The sequence below is a fragment of the Vigna unguiculata genome, chromosome 1 (assembly GCF_037176805.1).
Source record: "Vigna unguiculata cultivar grain cowpea cultivar isolate G323 ecotype 2 chromosome 1, ASM3717680v1, whole genome shotgun sequence".
NCBI classification, from domain to species: domain Eukaryota; kingdom Viridiplantae; phylum Streptophyta; class Magnoliopsida; order Fabales; family Fabaceae; genus Vigna; species Vigna unguiculata.
The window spans coordinates 31,854,202-31,872,178 of NC_140792.1; the positions used below are offsets into that span (position 1 = coordinate 31,854,202).

Consider the following 17,977-nt stretch of genomic DNA (forward strand, 5'->3'; position numbering starts at 1 on the left):
TGTAAATATTAATAATCTTATCATTGCACAGGGATTAGTGTCTGTCATTCAGGACCTATTACCCACTGCTGAGCACAGGTTTTGCATGAGGCATCTGTATGCAAATTTCAGAAGAAGATTTTCTAGCCAAAATTTAAAGATACTCATGTGGAAGACTGCTAGGAGCACACACCCAGCAGCTTGGGAAAGAGTGATGTTAACAATTAAAGAGCTCAATATTGATGCTTACAAATACCTTATTGCTATACCTCCAAGGTATCTCTACAAATACTTCATTTCTGTACAAGGAAAAAAGAAGGTTGGAAGAGTGGGAGTTGAGAAAGGATAACACACAAATCAGCAAAGGAGGTCATAGAAAAAAAATGTAGCATATGTTGTCAGATTGGACATAACAGGAACAATTGCCCAGATAAGCTTATGGATGAGCAGACTGTAACACCTGTTGAGACTGCACTAAATGCCCAAATTGTTGAGAATGCACCAATTGTTGAAACTCAAACAACTCAACCACCAAGGAATGAAGTGAAGAGTCAAGCAGCACCACTACCAGCACCAGACGAACCATCTCAGCAATTTAGGATGAAATTACAGATTAGGAGGAGGCCATGATAACAGCTACAAATGTCTTAGTTATTTTTTGGAATTTTTGTACAAACGTTTTAGTTATTTTTTGAAATTTCTAATGTAGAATTCATTATTAATGTACTGCATTTTTGGAGGAGGCCATGTAGGCAATTATATGTATTTTAACTTTCCTTAAACTTCGTTCAATCTCACTTTTGCCAAACATGTGCATTTTGATGAGGATGAATTAATGTTATGAATTTAACTTCTTCCATACTTAAATCAATTTAATTTTTCCCAAGCTTAGATCAATATCACTTACTTCAATGCTCATATTAAAATGTCATTTTGAACAGGTTGGAACTAATATCAACATAATCAAACTAATTCATTTCTTCATTTAACAATAGTACAAATCAGATTGGACTTTAAAAGATTAAACATAATAACATACGAATAATACAATAACAACACAAGTGAACCTTATTACTAATTATTGCCTCTTCTCAGCAACCTTCAATGACTTCTCCAAATCATCAATTTGCCTCCTTTGTGTCATGATGATGACATCCTTTTCATCAACACTATCATCTGAAAAAGTTGCAGTCCACATTATTGGAACCACCACTCTCTAAATCAATAAACCAAAAATTAAAATCAATTTATTGTTAATACAAATAAAAACAGATTGTACCCAAAATTTTCTACCAATATTCTTTGGAGTTCTTGCCATCCTCAAAGTTGTCGTCTCTCCACAGCTACAAATTAGGGTTAATCCATTTCTCGTTGAACCACCAACCGTGCACGAAGTGATACAACACGATTGTCTCCAACGATTACAACCAAAGGTGAAGGAAGAAGATTGGGACCGTGACAGACCTATATAATGAGATTGCAGGAAGAAGAAGATTGCAACAACACCAATTGGGAATAGAGGAACAAGATTGTCAAAACTCACCAATTGCCCAAACATTCCTTACCAAAACCCTAGCTCAATTATTTATCCCCAAATATCTAATTACCACACGTCGTCACAGAAAATGACCAAATAAAATACGAATTACGAAAATAAGAACCATTTTAAACATTCGGTAAAAATGATGACCATTTTAAACATTCTGTCATAATGAAGACCATCCGCAACAAATACGAAAATGAAAACGAAAAAGATATTTAAAATTATGTTTTATCCTATATTTGTAGCTTTTTCCCTAATAATAACTATATATCCAATACATCTTTACTATTTCATGTAATATAAGTAATTGTTAACAATTCTGTAGACATTTATGTTATTTCGCACCTGAATTATTTGAATAATTAGACTTTCAATTTAATTTAGATATGCATTCGAGCAATTTTTTAAATTACAATTTCGAATACTATTAGCTATTGTCAAGTAAATGGTTACAACTGGCGAAAATGTCAGGGGCAGTGGGTAGAATTGATATATTTTTGGCATAAATTGTCAATTAATTTACTTACTTCATTTTCTGGTTTTTCTATTTCTTAATTCTAATAGGTATTAGATATGATAAACTAACGAGCATGCCAACTTACCATTATTTTCTCTCAGGTTTGCATCATCGGTGAAATTGTTGAGCATGCAACTTCATGGAGTCAAACCTTGCAGAGTTTTCAATACCCTTTGTACCGTCTCTTGCTTCCTTCCTCGTGGACTCCAATGAACAAAAATTTCTTCTAAACAAAAAAAGAAAATCCTACAGAAACTTTAGCTGTTTTAAATCATTCAAAAAAGTTAAGATTGGTTTGATCCAACGGCTTTACACTTCACTTAATTCTGTACGCAAAAAAGTAGACACCCTCTTTTGTTGTTCAGGTCAAACAAAATTGTGGGGCAAAGCAAAAGTTTGAGGTAATCAAACAGACAAAAAATTCACATTCAGTGATCCATAACCATATCTAGGAATCTAGAAGGAATTTCATATCTAGAATGCCGATGCCCTTTCTTACCCTCTCAGATGGTTCTTCCGTGGACAGTTGTTTCCTCCTTTCCTGCAACACCAACATTTTCTCCTCAATGCTGTTTTGAGCAATGAATCGAACGATCTTCACCGGCTGGTCCTGTCCAATGCGGTGGACACGGTCCATTGCTTGTTCCTCAACTGCATGGTTCCACCATGGTTCCATAAAGTAGAGTCTAGATGCAGCTGTCAGATTTATACCTGCACTTGAAGCTCTTAAGCTTGCAAGCAGAACAGTTGGATAACCATCACTTCTTCGAGCTTGAAACTGTTCAATAACATTGGTTCTGTGTTTAGCATTCATTGTCCCGTCAAGACGCATAGTCTTGAAACCCGCCGCATTCAGAGGCTCTTCAAGTAAAAGCAACAACTTTCGAAATTGTGAAAATACAACTGACTTTACCGTTGGATTTTTGTCCCTTGATTCATTAAGAAATCTTATGAGAGTCGAAACCTTGGACGATAGTGGTTTGTCTGATGCTGAACTCAGTTCAGCACTGTCTGTCTCTGGCTTGGGAGGAGGTGAGAATATATCAGATTCTGATGAGAGTTTTCGCCGGCAAAGAGGACAATCACCAGAGTTCTTCTTTTCTAGAGATCTCAGGATACACTGACGGCAGAAAATGTGAGCACAGCGTGTGATGACAATGTCTGTTGGAGGAGATAAACAGATTGGACATTCAAAATCTTCACCTTCTTCCAGCTGGCCAAGTAATGTTTGCAGCAATTCAGGATTATAAGAAACAATTGCTTCGCCTGTTGGTAAAATAAAACCTCATGTCAGACATTCTTTGTAACATAACTCACCTCGAGAAATACACATAAAAGCAAGTTTCACAGTCTAAACAAAGATCCCTATGTATAGTGATAGTGAAAACATATTAGCAAAAAAAGGAACAAAAATTGCCAAGTTAGTCTACCATGTATCAAATAAATTACTACATTCCCAATTAGCAATTTAGTATTATCCCCTTGCCCATGGGACAGCTTTCAGAGCATAATACCAAATATTATAAATTCCAAACATTGCACCAAAACATTTATTTCGAAATATGATTTACTAAATTCCAAACAATTCATATGTATATTTTGACATATAATCACAATCTATTTGTGAAAAATCAAATAGTGAAGATTGAAATAAACACACTCTTCCATTTCTGACTACATCTAACCTTGGCCATTGCTTAAAATGAAATATGTTGCCAACATGCATGTAGCTCAATTGGCATTGGTACAAAGTCTTTTAATTGGAAGTTTGATCATCCATCGGTGCCCACATCCCTCTCCCCTCCTCCCAAGAACTTGCCTTTCCATTATGCACATACTAAAAGGATCTCAATTAAGCAGCTACATAATTGAACTCGGGGAAGGTACTTTTCCACACCCCAATAAGACAATAGCAAATCTTTATGAGAGGTAATTTCACGACATAAAGTTGAAATATTCCATTCATATAATTGCTCGAAAAAAATGCTTCAGAGAATCAGAACTTCATAAAGCCATATTCCATTTATAGGAACAGTAATTTATACACATATGGTCATTGATGGAAAAAGTTTCTTTGAATTTGAATGGGAAGAATATCTCATAAGTTTATGATGCTTTTTTAAACTAAATTCAGCCTGAAAATAGTACGACATTGAAAAACAAAGCATAAGAAACCTAAACCGATTGGATCAAGTTGAAAGTTGAACTATTGAGTAAATATCTGTTAAGACAAAATTTTACCTTCACTATCTGTAATGCTGCTATGTGACTGAAATTTACACAATTTCGAGTCAGCACAGATTTGGCGAAGTATTAGAATACTATTTAGCACCTCGCTGTACTCGGAAAGTGGACTGTTCACACGTATATAACTTCTTCTCAACAATGCCTTTGTTTTCTCTTTCTCCCGATCATACAACTGGCGTTCTTCCACAGAAAGTTCAACATAACAAATCTCAACGGTTTTAGGTGGCAGACACACCAATGCCATATCTTTTGTTCTTCGCAAAGCAATTGCTTCCATCAACACCTACAACATAAACCAGAAAAAGGTACCTTACACAAAAATACAAGACAGAACTATTAATCATCACTAAAATTAAGCACAAAAAATTCAACTGCATTTCGGCATTTCACGGCTGCATATAAAGTAAATAAAGACTAAACTAATGTTATGAAACTCGGACATATCTCATAAATGGTGTGTCACGTATCCAACACCATCATAGAAATAATACAAGGAACAAATATTATACGATCACTAGTCTTTGTTTTCTTTTTGTTTTCTTTTAGATAGATTAGATTTGTTTTTGTGTTAGCTAACAATATGTCGAGATTATTATATTTGTCTAATTTGTTTATAGATATTTTTGAGAATGTTAATTGTATGTGTCGTGTCCGTATGAGTATCCGTGCTACATAAGTTAGCACTATAGCTCATGCCCACTAGCAATGGCAACTCCCAATCATATTGGGAGGAAAAAAACAACTAACCATACATTATGTTACCTGCAACCGTGTGAGCCCGGTTTCTAAGCACTGAGCAAGAGGGCGTTGCACCAACAAATTCCAATACCTTCGCTCCGAAAACGGCTGAAAGCGCAAAAAGACCATGAAAGAGTACAAATCAATGCAACCACTTTGAATTGGTGTTCCTGTGACTGCCCATCTGTACTGACCTTGCAATCCGAAAACCGTCTTACTTTGGTTGGCAGTGAAATTCTTGATTGTGTGTGCTTCGTCCAATATAATTCTCCGCCACTCCATCTGTTTCGCGGGCATCTCGTCCGGTTCATTCGACAAAGTCGTGTAAGTAGTCAACACCAAATCATACTTCTTGAGTTCTTCAATGTCCTTTGTCCTTTTTTCTCCGTAATACATGTAAGTCTTCAGTCCACCATGCACAGTGTGATCCTCCAATTGCGTTATCCATGCCGACATAACAGAAGGAGGACACACCACTAACGTTCCATTTGTTCTCACTCCGGTTCCATGGGAGCCCTCAACTTCATTCCTGCGTCGCTTCCCTACAGAAACCCACTTCCTGTCAGTTCTCCCATTCCTAGAGACACCCATTTGGCTTTTATCAAAAGCAATCAGAGAAAGCATAATTAAGGTTTTTCCCAACCCCATCTCATCGGCGACGATACCACCTCTCAAAGGGTCAGGCCTTTTATCGGTCTGATAATCGGTTAAAATATTTACGAACTTGCTATGGTTTTCTTCCCAGAAGGGTGGCAAGTCATCGGTGTTTTCTCTACGAACGAGCCACGCGAGACCCTCCTTCTGGTGAGGGAGAAGCTCGGCTCTGATGATGCTCTTGGGAGGCTCCAAGATATCGATGGCGCGGTTCTTATCGGCAAGGTTGCTGTTCACGAGGTTGAAAATGGCGTCGACGGTCATGAACCTTTTCTGCGCCTTGGTAGCCTTAACGGCGGCGGAGTCAGAGAGGGTGAAGGCGGCCTCGGATTCGGTGATGAATCTGCAGGGGCCACGGGAAACGGCACATTTGACGACGTCAAAGTCTTGGAGGCGAGCGAAGATGTGGATTTGGCAGAGGATTCGGTAGGTTTTGCGGGCGTCGGGTACGATGGCTGCGACGGTGATAAGTTCGTCGTCGATGAGAGGGGTGAGGACGGCTGCGACGGCGCGTTCAATGTAGCCGACGGGGTCGCCGTGGATGTTGCTGACTTTGATGGCGTTGGCGTCGTGAATGTTGTCGGGCTCACGGTCGAGGACGACGACGGCGCGGCCGCGGATGGTGCCATGATGGTGCTGCACGCCGACGATGTTGGCCTCGATAAAGCCGAGCAGGAATTTGCCTGACGATGAGGAGGCTGAACCTGTCTCGTCGTCTCCCGAATCCATGATGTTTTCTTTTTGGCTTCTTGGACTTTGCATTCACCCGTTGGGGTTTTGGGGGGGTTTTTCATTTTGAATTGAAGATTTATTTAAACACTAAGAAATTCTAAAATTTGTGTGATTATTTAATTTAATTTGTTTAGGTTAAATTATTTTTTTATCTTTCTATTCATAAGTAATATTAATCTGGTCTTTTAATTTTTTTTTATTTCAATTTAGTTCTTATTTATTTAAAAATATTTAATTTAGTCATTATTGTTAGTTTGATTAAATGATGTTGACTTTAACAACATATTGTCAACGTCACGTGTCAATTTTTATTTTTTTTTATTATTTTTTGAATTTTTTTACACGTATCACGGTTATGTCATGTGTCAAAATGATTCAATTTGATCCCTATATTTGTTTATAGTTTCAATTTACTCTTGTGAAAAATGAAGCAATATTGTTCCTCTTTAAGTTGACACTCAATTTAGTTGTTGTATACATCTTATGTCAATTTTAATAAAAATGTCAATTTAAAAATGGATAATATTGCTTCATTTTTACAAGAATTGAAAGTATATTGGAACTAAAAACAAATATAAGAATCAAATTGAATTATTTTGACACGTGACATATTATGTGGAGTAATATGTGTAAAAAATTCAAAAAATTCAAAAAAAAATCAAAAAATTCAGAAATTGACACGTAACGTTGACTTTAGCACTATTTGGTCAAGATTAAAAGATTAACAGCAAGATCAAATTGAATATTTTTAAGAAAATAAAGACTATCTTGAGAAAAAAAAATTGAGAACCAAACTAATATTAATTAACAAATAAATAACCAAAAGAGTAATTTAACCATAGTTACCCTTACATGATATAATAAGCTATTTTATGATTCCCGTGTTTCTTCAATTACGTATACAAAATATGTTACATGTCAAATTTGATTTTAAAACAAAATTTCGTGTAATATTTATTTATACAATATTTTAAAGTATTAACATAAAATGAACTCTTGAAAAAGTTAACTGAGTTATACGGAATTTATAAAATTTAATGAATTTATTTTAAACTTTTATCATACATACTCTTTATATATATATATATATATATATATATATATATATATATATATATATATATATTATAAACATTTATAGGTGTTTAATGATTGGATTATCGGACAATTTAACTCAATTAGATTGGGCTTAGCTTTTTTACGATAGGGTCACACCCCATTCATTTTTATATGGGTCGGCTGAAAAGTTTAATATGATCGACCAAAGACTTGCTTGAGATAAAATCTTACATTGTGATATATCTTTCTTTACTTGTTTTAAATTAGTATGGACAAATTTGACATGACCTATTATCTTAGAATTGAATAATTTTTTGTAAAGATTATGTTACTTTTTATGTTTAAAACACAAAGGGTCTTTCTCGTTTAAAAATTCTAATTGGGTCCTCAAATTTTATGTCGTTTCTATTAGGTTTATTTTTGAAATTTTGTTCTAATTTAGTCATTTTTGTCAGGACATACGATAATTGTTGAATTTTTTTATATTTTGTATATTTAAATAATGGTTTAAATACTTTTTTTCGTCCTCATTTTCGTAGTGTTTGTTGCGGATGATCCTCATTTTGACATAATGTTTTAAATGATTCTCATTTCTACCGAATGTTTAAAATAGTCATCATTTTCGTAATTCGTGTTATCTGGTCCTTTTCTGTGACACCATTTAAATTAGTAACAGAGCACTCTACAGGTGGCACTGTTTGTATTAGGTTGCATTGGAGTGTGTTACGTGTACTGTACAGTGCTCCGTTACTGATTTAAACGATGTCACAGAGAAGAGTCAAATAAAACACAAATTACGAAAATGAAGACCATTTTACACATTTGGTACAAATGAGGATTATTCTAAACATTCTGTCAAAATGAGGTTCATCCACAACAAACACTACAAAAATGGGGACGAAAAAGGTATTTAAGCCTTAAATAATAAAGTAGTGAAAATATTATGTAACAAAATATTATCAAATTTAGGTTATATTCTGATAAATGTTATTATTAAATTAATAAAGTAGTAAATCTAAATGATAGGATAATAATTTTAGTTTTAAATATAATCAATAAAATTGATATTACAATATCTTGTTGTTAATTGTGTACGAGCGATTTTTTTTGTTTTGTATTTTTTATTTCAAATCTTTTTAGCATAATAATATAATTTTTATAAATTATAAATTATAAATTTTTAAAAGATTAAAAATTTATTTAGCAAAAGTATTTAGTATAATAACATTTTTTTAATTAAAAAAAAACTTCTAACACCACTATAAATCGTAATAATAATAATAAAAATAATAATGATATCAATAATAACAAACTAATGATAATATAATAATATTTATGCTATAAATATTAATGTCAATGCTAATATTAAGGATAATGTTAACAATAATAATCCATGATTATATATAAAAATATACATCAACAATAAAATAAAGAAAAATGACAAGTAATTGAAATATAACCCAGTAGTAAATAAAATTAAGAAGTATGTCTAACTATAATAGTAATAATACCATTATAATAATCTCTAGTAGTGGTAAAAATAATAATAATAATATTAATATTAATACAACAACTACATATATAAAAAGATACATATCTTTTGTGTCCTTGTTTGTTTTATAATTTTATCCGCTTAATTATTATTTGTTAAATTTAAATAAGTCTTCATAATAAAAAATTATTTGTCAGATTTATCATTTTACTAATTTTAGTAACTATTTTTTTAATTTAAATAATTACACAACAAACAAATAAAGTTTACAAGTAATTGAGATATGATCCCGTAGTAAATAAAAGTAAATTGTGTGTCTAACTATAATAGTAATATTAATAATACCACTATAATTATATCGCGTAGTGATAAAAATATTAATTTATAACAATATATAAAGATGATTCTCTCTTTTGTGTCCATATTTTAAAATATCAATTTTACCCTTTAAAATATAATTATTATTAAATTTTTGAAAATTAACTATTACTTTTACAAGCTTTTTATAAAACCTTTTATTTCTACTTCTTTTTTTCTTTATTTTATCAATTGTTATTCTCTCATCTTTTCTGATATATTTCACTTTGTTTTTAATAAATATAATTTTATTTTATATATTAATTTAATAACATTACAATATCATCACTTACTAATATAATATTACGCATATTTAAAAAAATGTGTACACACGGACGCGATATCGCTTGTGTTTACGCTAGTAATAATAATAATAATACAATTACACATATAAAAAGATAAACATCTTTGACGTCCTTTTTGGTTTTTCAATTTTATCCTCTTAATTAATATATTTTAAATTTAAATAATTTTTTTAATAATTTTTTTTCTTTTATTATTTTACTATATTTAGTAACTATTTTTATGAATTTAAATAATTGTTCAAATATAAAGATAAATGAAAAACAAAATAAATAAGAAGGACAAAATTGAAACATGAGTGTTAAGTTAAGGAGCAGGTGGTGGCCATGTCCCCCAAACATTTTCAATTCTTTTTTAACTTTTTAACTTTTTAAAATTATATGTGTTTAAATTTTTTTAGATTATATATATTTTTTAATTTTTTAAATTATATGTATCTTGTAAATTAGGTAGTAATATATTAAAAATTTAATGAAAATTAAATTATGTACTTTTTTATTTCTTTTATAAAGTATAATATTTAATGTTAATAAATAGAAAAACATAAAATAAAATATAATAAAGAAAAAAAACTAATAAGATAATTCATTTTCTCTTCCAATTGTCTTTTGAGTTTTTTCTTTCTTATGTTACCGAAGAAAAAACCAAGTTAAACAGAAACTCATTATTTTTGTTATCATTTTTTATATCTTTTCTTCCATTTTTAAAGAGAAAAAAAGGTAACTTTTTCTTGTCTCACTTGGTAGTGCAGTACTTATTTAATATTTAACACTATTTTTTATCTCACGATATTTTGTATATTATTTTTTATAAAAAAAGAGTAAGTAATGTATTATATGTTTTTTTATAGACAATTTTTAAGTGGACTTGATTATCATAATTGTTTGTAGTAGTTATGTCTCTCAATTTTTTATATTAGATTGTAATAAATTATTTTTTAGTCTTAATCTTATTTTTTAAATAGGTATATTGATGAAAAACAAAATAATAAATTCATTTTTTAAAATTGGTAAAAGAAAAGTGAAGATCAAAACAAGACAATATCGTTGCTTATGGCATAACAATGAAATGAAATGCTTATGATGATTTTTGAATTGACATGTACACATTAGTAAAACGGGAAATGAATATTTTGTAGATAGTATAGTTATTTATATTGGAAAAAAAAAGCTAAAAATTTTAGTTATGATTGAATTATTTGATAAGTTCAAGAACATGAAGAACCGATGGACAATCCTTTAAATATGTGTAGTTTCTTTTATAGTTATAACTATAAGTATTATTATCATTATTATTAACTAAATTATGTATTCATTTTTATTGAATTAGTGATAATAATGTTAAATATACAAAATTTAAGTATATTATTTTAGCTCCCCCATAAATTTTGATCAAGATCTGTCACTATACATAGCAAGTAAGTGTAAAATGTGACCATAATAATAAAAACAACAACAATAATAATAATAATAATAACTATTATTGTAATTATAGTTCTTGTTAATAATAATAATAGTAGTAATAATAATAATAATATAATAATAGAAATAATTATGTTAATAATAATGATAATAATTATTATAGTTGATAATAATAATGATAATAATAATAATTATATTTGATAATAATAATAGTTAATAATAATAGTAATAATAATTATTATTATTATAATAATAATAATTATAATTATAGTTAGAGTTAGGGATAATAACGGATCGGGTATGGATAATAATAATATTGCTTATAATTTTACTACTATTACTACTACTAATATTTATAATAATAATAATATTAATAATTTTAAATATTACAAATAATAATATTACTTATTATTATTGTAATAATACTGACATTGCTTATAATTTTACTACTATTATAACTAATAATATTTATAATAATAGTATTAATATTATAATTAATATTATAGTTGAAATCATAAATAAATGAAAAAATTAAATTAAATTGACTTTTGTAGAATTTGAATCCGAATCCTTTTGTACTAAGTTTTAAAATGAAAAAAAATTAATTTTTGTGACACTCGATATGTGTAATGTAGTAATTTTAATAATATTTTCTTTTCTTACTATTTAATAGAGTAATAAATGTGAAGGAGAATGATAATATGAAAGAAATGGTGATTACAAGATTAGTGTGTACACCAAAGATCATTTTAGTCTACTGTTACTCCTCGGAGACGAAGACATAATAATAATAGTAAATTGTTATTAAAAGTAACAACTAAAACATATTAATAGCAAATTAATCAAGGTTATTATTTATATGGACTAAGTCCATCTAGGTAAAAACTTATAAATATAGTAAAATAGCATAGTGCACACGACAAATTATTTACTTTCATTATTATAATATTGATTACTCTTGACACGTACCCCTAACTTGAATGGGTGTCTTTTGCGACACAGCCATCTTGATTCGAAACGCACACCCTTCTGATATACAAATTTAGGAACATTTTGGCTTGAAGAGAGAAGAGTGGGTTGAAGAGTAAAAGTCTTTGTAGAATATATTGCGTCCGTAAGAACAAAAGAAAATAAAACCTGGTTCTTTTTTCTTCCCCAATCTCTAAGGGTGCACGGTCACGAGCAAGGGAGTAGGTTCTGGCGTTGCAATGAATTGAGGTATGAACTTTGGGTCTAAGTGAGGTAAAGTGCAGTGCCGTGAGATATGCAGTGAGCATGAAATTAGGATTGGAGGTGTGTGAAGAGAGTGAATGCAATCGAGGAATTAGGATTAAAGGAAGGAAGATGAGGGAAACATGAAAACATAGGAGGGAAAGAATGATTAAAAAAATTAAATTATATATTTTTTAATTATTTGTTTATAAAAATAATTAAAAATTATTTAATTATATTTTTTTATTAAGATTTGAAATAAACGTGGATTATTTTATAGAGGTTTTGAAATAAATCATATTAACCCCCCATAAGTATTAAATACTAATTATTTTTAGGTGCCTGAATGTGAATTGATTGTACTGTGGTAACATGAAAGGGGCTGATTCATACTTTCATAACAAAAACACATGAAAAATTGGATGAATGAATCCAAACTCCACTACAAGATCCAATTGATATGTTTTTACTCAAACTCTTGTAGAATCTCACATGAACAAGCATATTGAAATATCAAGCCTCGTAACCCCTTTCATGGGAATGACTTTAAAATACTTATTTTTCTACGTGAGCCCTAACTCTCAACATATACGTCTTATTTTTCCTACTATAAGCTAGCAACTTACCTTTCTCTTACATTTTCTAAAGACTTTGTGACCAAATTTCACCCTTACAAACTCAATCTCTACTAATTCAAGCAATTCGATCTACAATGTCTTCGATAAAATATGTCACTTTGGATATTTGGTTAATAACTATCATCTTATTTATATATATATATATATATATATATATATATATATATATATATATATATATATATATATATATGACAATGATATTATAATTTTTATTTTTAACTCTCATCTTATATTTTCTAACGTAGTTTATTGTGAATCATCAGTTAATGTACCACTATATTTTTTTTTTGCAAGAATTAATAATCCACACTAAATCACGTTAAAGAGAAAAACATGATAATCAAATAATGAGAATCATAATATAATTTTTGATATATATATATATATATATATATATATATATATATATATATATATATATATTATGTGTGAATGAAAGATGTGTATTCATATTACCTTGGAAACCTAATTCAACGTATCATATAAATGGTTCGGTTTAATACAAATCTATGAATATTTAAACATATATAGAGACACTTAAAAATAAATTAACTAAAATAAAATGTGCAATCGATCAATTATTACTTTGATAAGTTTTATGTAAATAGAAAAACCAGTAACAAATCAGTAATAATTATTTTTACTTCTATTATAGTATTATTTTTTTTTTCTAGCGCAATCCCTTAACGTTGGTGTAGAGATGTCAAAGTGAGTCAATCCGGCTCACACGGATTGACTCACCACGAGATGGATTGAAAATGAGTGAACCCAATCCGGCTCACTTTATGATGAACCAGAAATTTTGTAACCCGGCTCAACCCACAACGAGTTTGTGGGTTAAGTGGGTTGGCTCACCAATTCACCTAAAAAAAATATTTATTTATTTATTTTTTAGTATTCAAATATTTAAATAAATTTTTAAGTAACCCATAAGATGACAATCATAATAAAATCAATAGCCAATGTTTTGATCACGCTCACCATCAATATATGAAGAATTATTTTCAAGAAAGTATCCATATAGTCTAAGAAAGCATGACTAATATTACAAATTTTCTGTCATGCTATTCAACAAAATATAAATAAAAAAATTATACATTTTTTTCATATTAATTTAGAAAAAATTGTTTATAAGACAGTTACTTGAGTAATTTACTATGAATATTATAGTTAAAGATTAAAGTATCAACATATATAACTTGACGATCAAATTAATTAAACATTCAAACTATTAAAATATAATTAAGCAACATTCTAGCATTTAAAAATATGAAATTGTGAACATATACAATAGTAGTAAATAATTATTAAAAAGATAAAATAAAAATTTAAAGAAAATAAAAAAAAAATTGTGAAAAAATGTTGGTAAATTAAATAAGTCGGGTTAAGTTCAACCCACTCTTGAAAAAGTTAATATTTTCTCGATTCAACCCGACTCGAACCTGTGGTGAACCCATTTTAATATCTCTACTTTAGTGTTCAACTTGTCAACACACCAAACTTCCGCTGACTGTAAGAAAAAAAAAAAACTAAAGCATTGAAAGAAAACTGAATTTAATTGTTAAACTTTAGTCTTTTAAAATTAATTTGTTCATAAATGACTAATTTAAACTTCAAAAAAAAAAAATATGACTCATGGTATTTGAAAATATATTTAAAAAAAAGGGATTTTTCAGGTATCTAAACCAATGTATTAAATTAATCAATTTAATTCGAATCACTGTAATCATAATACAGTTAAGTTTATTTAAACATTTATATAATTCAATTAAATGTTAAAATAACTCTTATACTAAGTTCAATTTTACACAATTCAAGCATACTCTTACAATTACAACAAATCTTGATAGGCAATGTTCAAATCTATGCAGAATGATGAGCTTCTTCGTTATGCACTTCTGTATCATTTAACACAATCTACTACCAAACATAAATCCATCTATAATCCCATCTTACACTCCACATTCTTCACTTCTATCACGATTTTCTACAAGGATGAGTTTTCTTTCCCTTAATATTTTTTAATTATTCTCGAAAGTTCCACATCGATTAGAAATAAGATCAATTCATAATATATAAGTGAGTGCAATTCTTACCTTATAAGCTGATTTTTGTGAGATTAAGTTAAACTTAAAAGATACTTCTAACAATTACTAGTAAATTTGGTTCTTTAATTTTGAACCTCACACCTTTGCCCTCCAATTAACCAACCTATATGTTAGGTTACCTATATTTTTCTTGCTTAAAGCATTTTAGCGTTCTCTCGATATTGAGGAAAAATGGTAAAATCATTTACATCACATTACCCCACAAGAACGAAGAGGCATTCTATTTTCCATTGGGTACCCTTGCTCGTTCCCCATCTCCCTACAACTATTGACAAAAAAACAAAACAAACATAGTTTTTTGCAATTGCGATAACTTTTAAAAAGAAAATAAGTGTTCCCAATTAAGGAGACCATTAGTATTATAGAGTTCTAAGGCAAAGGTTGTTGAACTAACCTATGGCTATGTCTATAATGGACTTCAATTTCCTTACTTCGCTTTAAACTCTCCAACAGGATCATAGTTACTATAATTACAACTTTCGTGATTTGGTCTCTGCTTATGCGTAAGCCTTAATCTACGGAACAAAAAAATGTATTTTATTACTACAAACAACTGAAATCTTTCATCAACATAACTGTATATTCACGTGAACGATTTTACAACATCTATGAGTAGTGAAATACATAATAGAGGGTACACGACTATACAGCTATTCCAATAATAAAGAAAAATATTAGCATGAAATGTGATTCTTCTGATCATACAATGAAACCTTTTTCTTCTTCTTTTCTTCTTCATATTTTTGGCATTGTTAAAATGATTATTAGATAGGTAGAAAATACCAAATTCAACTGCTTAGTCGCGAGACAAAATAAGAAGGAAATGAAGTTATGGGTTCCAAATATAAAATTATTTTCCCCCCTGAATGAGACATGCAACAATAGAGAGGAAAAAGAGAAGCGAAGGTTGTGTTTTTTAAAATAGACAATAATTTACGTTAATGAAACACGGGTTTTTTAAGTTTAATGTACTTGTAATTTATATTATTTATTTATTAATTGACTTTGAGGAAATATTTTTTTCTTTTCAATATCCCATCTTTTGTCCACTGTTAGAAAGCTTCTTCAAGCAATGATTGTGTTCTACAGGATGAAGAAACTTCCTACAGTACTTACTATAAAACCATTGTCTTAAGTTACTTCACTTCTTACAAAGAAATAAACTTAAAACAACGACACACTGTCCTTACTAATCATGTTTTTGTTCAGAGAGTTTAAACCTTAACTAGGTCTGTATTAAACCTTCAAAACAACTTTTCCCGCTTCTTTTCATTTGAGTGTTAAGTGCAATGGTTTCATAGAGTTCATGTATGAGTAATTCCAGCTATAATGTTCCTATTATGGAAGAATCAAGATTGCAAAGATCCTGCTAGTAAAAAGTTTAATGTGCCTATTTTCTTGATAATTATTTATTCGGCATTTATTGTTTCTTCATCGTTCATGGGAAACTATTTTCTCTGTTATTGAAGAACAAGGTAACCGACGTACGTTATGGTAATTAAACACATAATGAAATTATAAATTTATTTAGGACTAGGAACTGAAACAGTCGCTGACTCTTTTAGAGGCAGCTTCAACGACAAGAAAATACAAGATGGAATCACGGGACATATGATTCTTATGACCAAAATAGCCTAAAAATGCCATTGCACTAGCAATTATGTGTGACATAGCACCACGTAGTACTACCAGGGATGCTGGAAACTGAAGATGTTGGTTGATGAAAATTAGAAAATCAATTTGTTGTTGTTGTTGTGGTTGTCGATGGTAGTTTGGGGTCACTGGAGGTTCAAATTCCTCAGCCTGACAAAAGGAAAATAAAATATTAGAGCCAGGAAGATCTAAAAAGTTGTTGGCTGGTGGGTATCATTTTATAACTATTGCATATAAACTTCTTCTTTCTTGATCGAAAGATTATTCTTTGCCCTCTTAGATGAGTTGTTTCTTTTCTTTCTCTCACGAGTTTTTCTTGTGTCAGATATACTCGTCTCCCTCGTGATAATTTGATTGTGTAACTGATAAGTAAAACAAGTTTTTTCTTGATTTATTAGATCATGTACTAATCTCACAGTAAATAAAGTATTTATAATGAAAGGGAATGGTACCTTTTCTCCTCCTGGTCAGAGGCTGAAGTTTTCTTGTAATTCGGGAATGGCACTCGTCCAGACTCAATATGTTTAACATCCTGGACAAGGAGTTCGTAGTGTCTCTTCACTTCCTCTGGAGTTTTGCCACCAACAGCATGGGCAACATTGTACCAACGGTCAGGGGTGTCCTTGTCGTAAACAGCTAGAGCCTTCTCGAAGGCCTTGTTGTCCTTCACACTCCACGAGCCAGAGGCTGACATTGAACTCGATGCCATTTTTCTTTCGGGTAGGAAAAGAAATGAAGATGTAAGAGGATGAGTTGGTAACAAAGATGAAGAGTGTGTAATGATCAGACTCAAGGAAGAGCTGATATGTTGAGAGGTAGCAATGTGTGTTCCTTATATAAGCACAAACGGAAGGTATTAAGTGGGGTAGTGCCAGTTGGCATCAAAATCTTGCCGAAATGAAATGGAATTATTATGATTTGTCTTCTTAGGAACCATGGAATTGAGCAGGCCCAAGAAATTGGGCAGCAGCGATGTTGGAGAATCAGTATCTTCACACAGTAAAAACCAGTGGATGTATTGATAAGACTAGCCAAGAGCTTTTATAACATCATTTTTTTTTTCTGTTTTCTTCTTACTCTTCACATCCTTTAGAGAAGAAATACATATTATAAAAATTTATATATTCCTGAAACTTTATTACAAATTAGTCCAAAATATTGTAATTAAGCATGTTCATTTGACAGCCTAAGAAAACTGATTTGTGGCAGATATGAAGAGTTTAGCAGAGAGAGAGATACACAATGAAGGTGCTTGTTTTAGACAACAAATTTTGGTTGTGGTTGAAAACATAAGAACGTATGCAGAAGAACACTCTATCTG

The 17,977-nt window shown here is 30.3% G+C and overlaps 2 protein-coding genes across 4 annotated transcripts; both read right to left on the minus strand.

The window, feature by feature from the left end:
- Nucleotides 1–969: 969 nt before the first annotated feature.
- LOC114181284 (DNA/RNA helicase protein) lies at nucleotides 970–6,444 on the minus strand. Of its 3 annotated transcripts, none has more exons than XM_085673168.1 (5): nucleotides 5,049–6,444; nucleotides 4,281–4,569; nucleotides 2,953–3,305; nucleotides 2,125–2,817; nucleotides 970–1,443 (listed from the first exon to the last, which is right to left on the minus strand). In XM_085673168.1, exons 1-4 carry the CDS (start codon nucleotides 6,438–6,440, stop codon nucleotides 2,488–2,490), a joined length of 2,364 nt encoding a protein of 787 aa, XP_085529294.1. In that variant the 5' UTR covers nucleotides 6,441–6,444; the 3' UTR covers nucleotides 970–1,443; nucleotides 2,125–2,487. The 3 variants fall into 3 exon arrangements, with proteins under 3 accessions (XP_085529294.1, XP_027923498.1, XP_085529291.1); XM_085673165.1 differs by having other exon boundaries at nucleotides 972–1,155; nucleotides 1,273–1,443; nucleotides 2,125–3,305; XM_028067697.2 differs by having other exon boundaries at nucleotides 971–1,443; nucleotides 2,125–3,305.
- Nucleotides 6,445–16,510: 10,066 nt separating this feature from the next.
- On the minus strand, nucleotides 16,511–17,467 carry LOC114163410 (protein RADIALIS-like 2). Its single transcript, XM_028047730.2, has 2 exons — nucleotides 17,109–17,467; nucleotides 16,511–16,806 (listed from the first exon to the last, which is right to left on the minus strand). Exons 1-2 carry the CDS (start codon nucleotides 17,363–17,365, stop codon nucleotides 16,782–16,784), a joined length of 282 nt encoding a protein of 93 aa, XP_027903531.1. The 5' UTR covers nucleotides 17,366–17,467; the 3' UTR covers nucleotides 16,511–16,781.
- Between the last annotated feature and the right edge of the window lie 510 nt (nucleotides 17,468–17,977).

Bases quoted from the DNA above. Each gene is read 5' to 3' on its own strand.
- LOC114181284 (XM_028067697.2), bottom strand. From the start codon at position 6,440: ATGCAAAGTCCAAGAAGCCAAAAAGAAAACATCATGGATTCGGGAGAC. The intron at 4,570-5,048 runs GTAACATAATGT...TTTATGTTGTAG, and splicing joins CCGGGCTCACACGGTTGCAG to GTGTTGATGGAAGCAATTGC. The intron at 3,306-4,280 runs GTAAAATTTTGT...TTTTACCAACAG, and splicing joins CAGCATTACAGATAGTGAAG to GCGAAGCAATTGTTTCTTAT.
- LOC114163410 (XM_028047730.2), bottom strand. From the start codon at position 17,365: ATGGCATCGAGTTCAATGTCAGCCTCTGGCTCGTGGAGTGTGAAGGAC. The intron at 16,807-17,108 runs GTACCATTCCCT...TCCTTTTGTCAG, and splicing joins TCTGACCAGGAGGAGAAAAG to GCTGAGGAATTTGAACCTCC.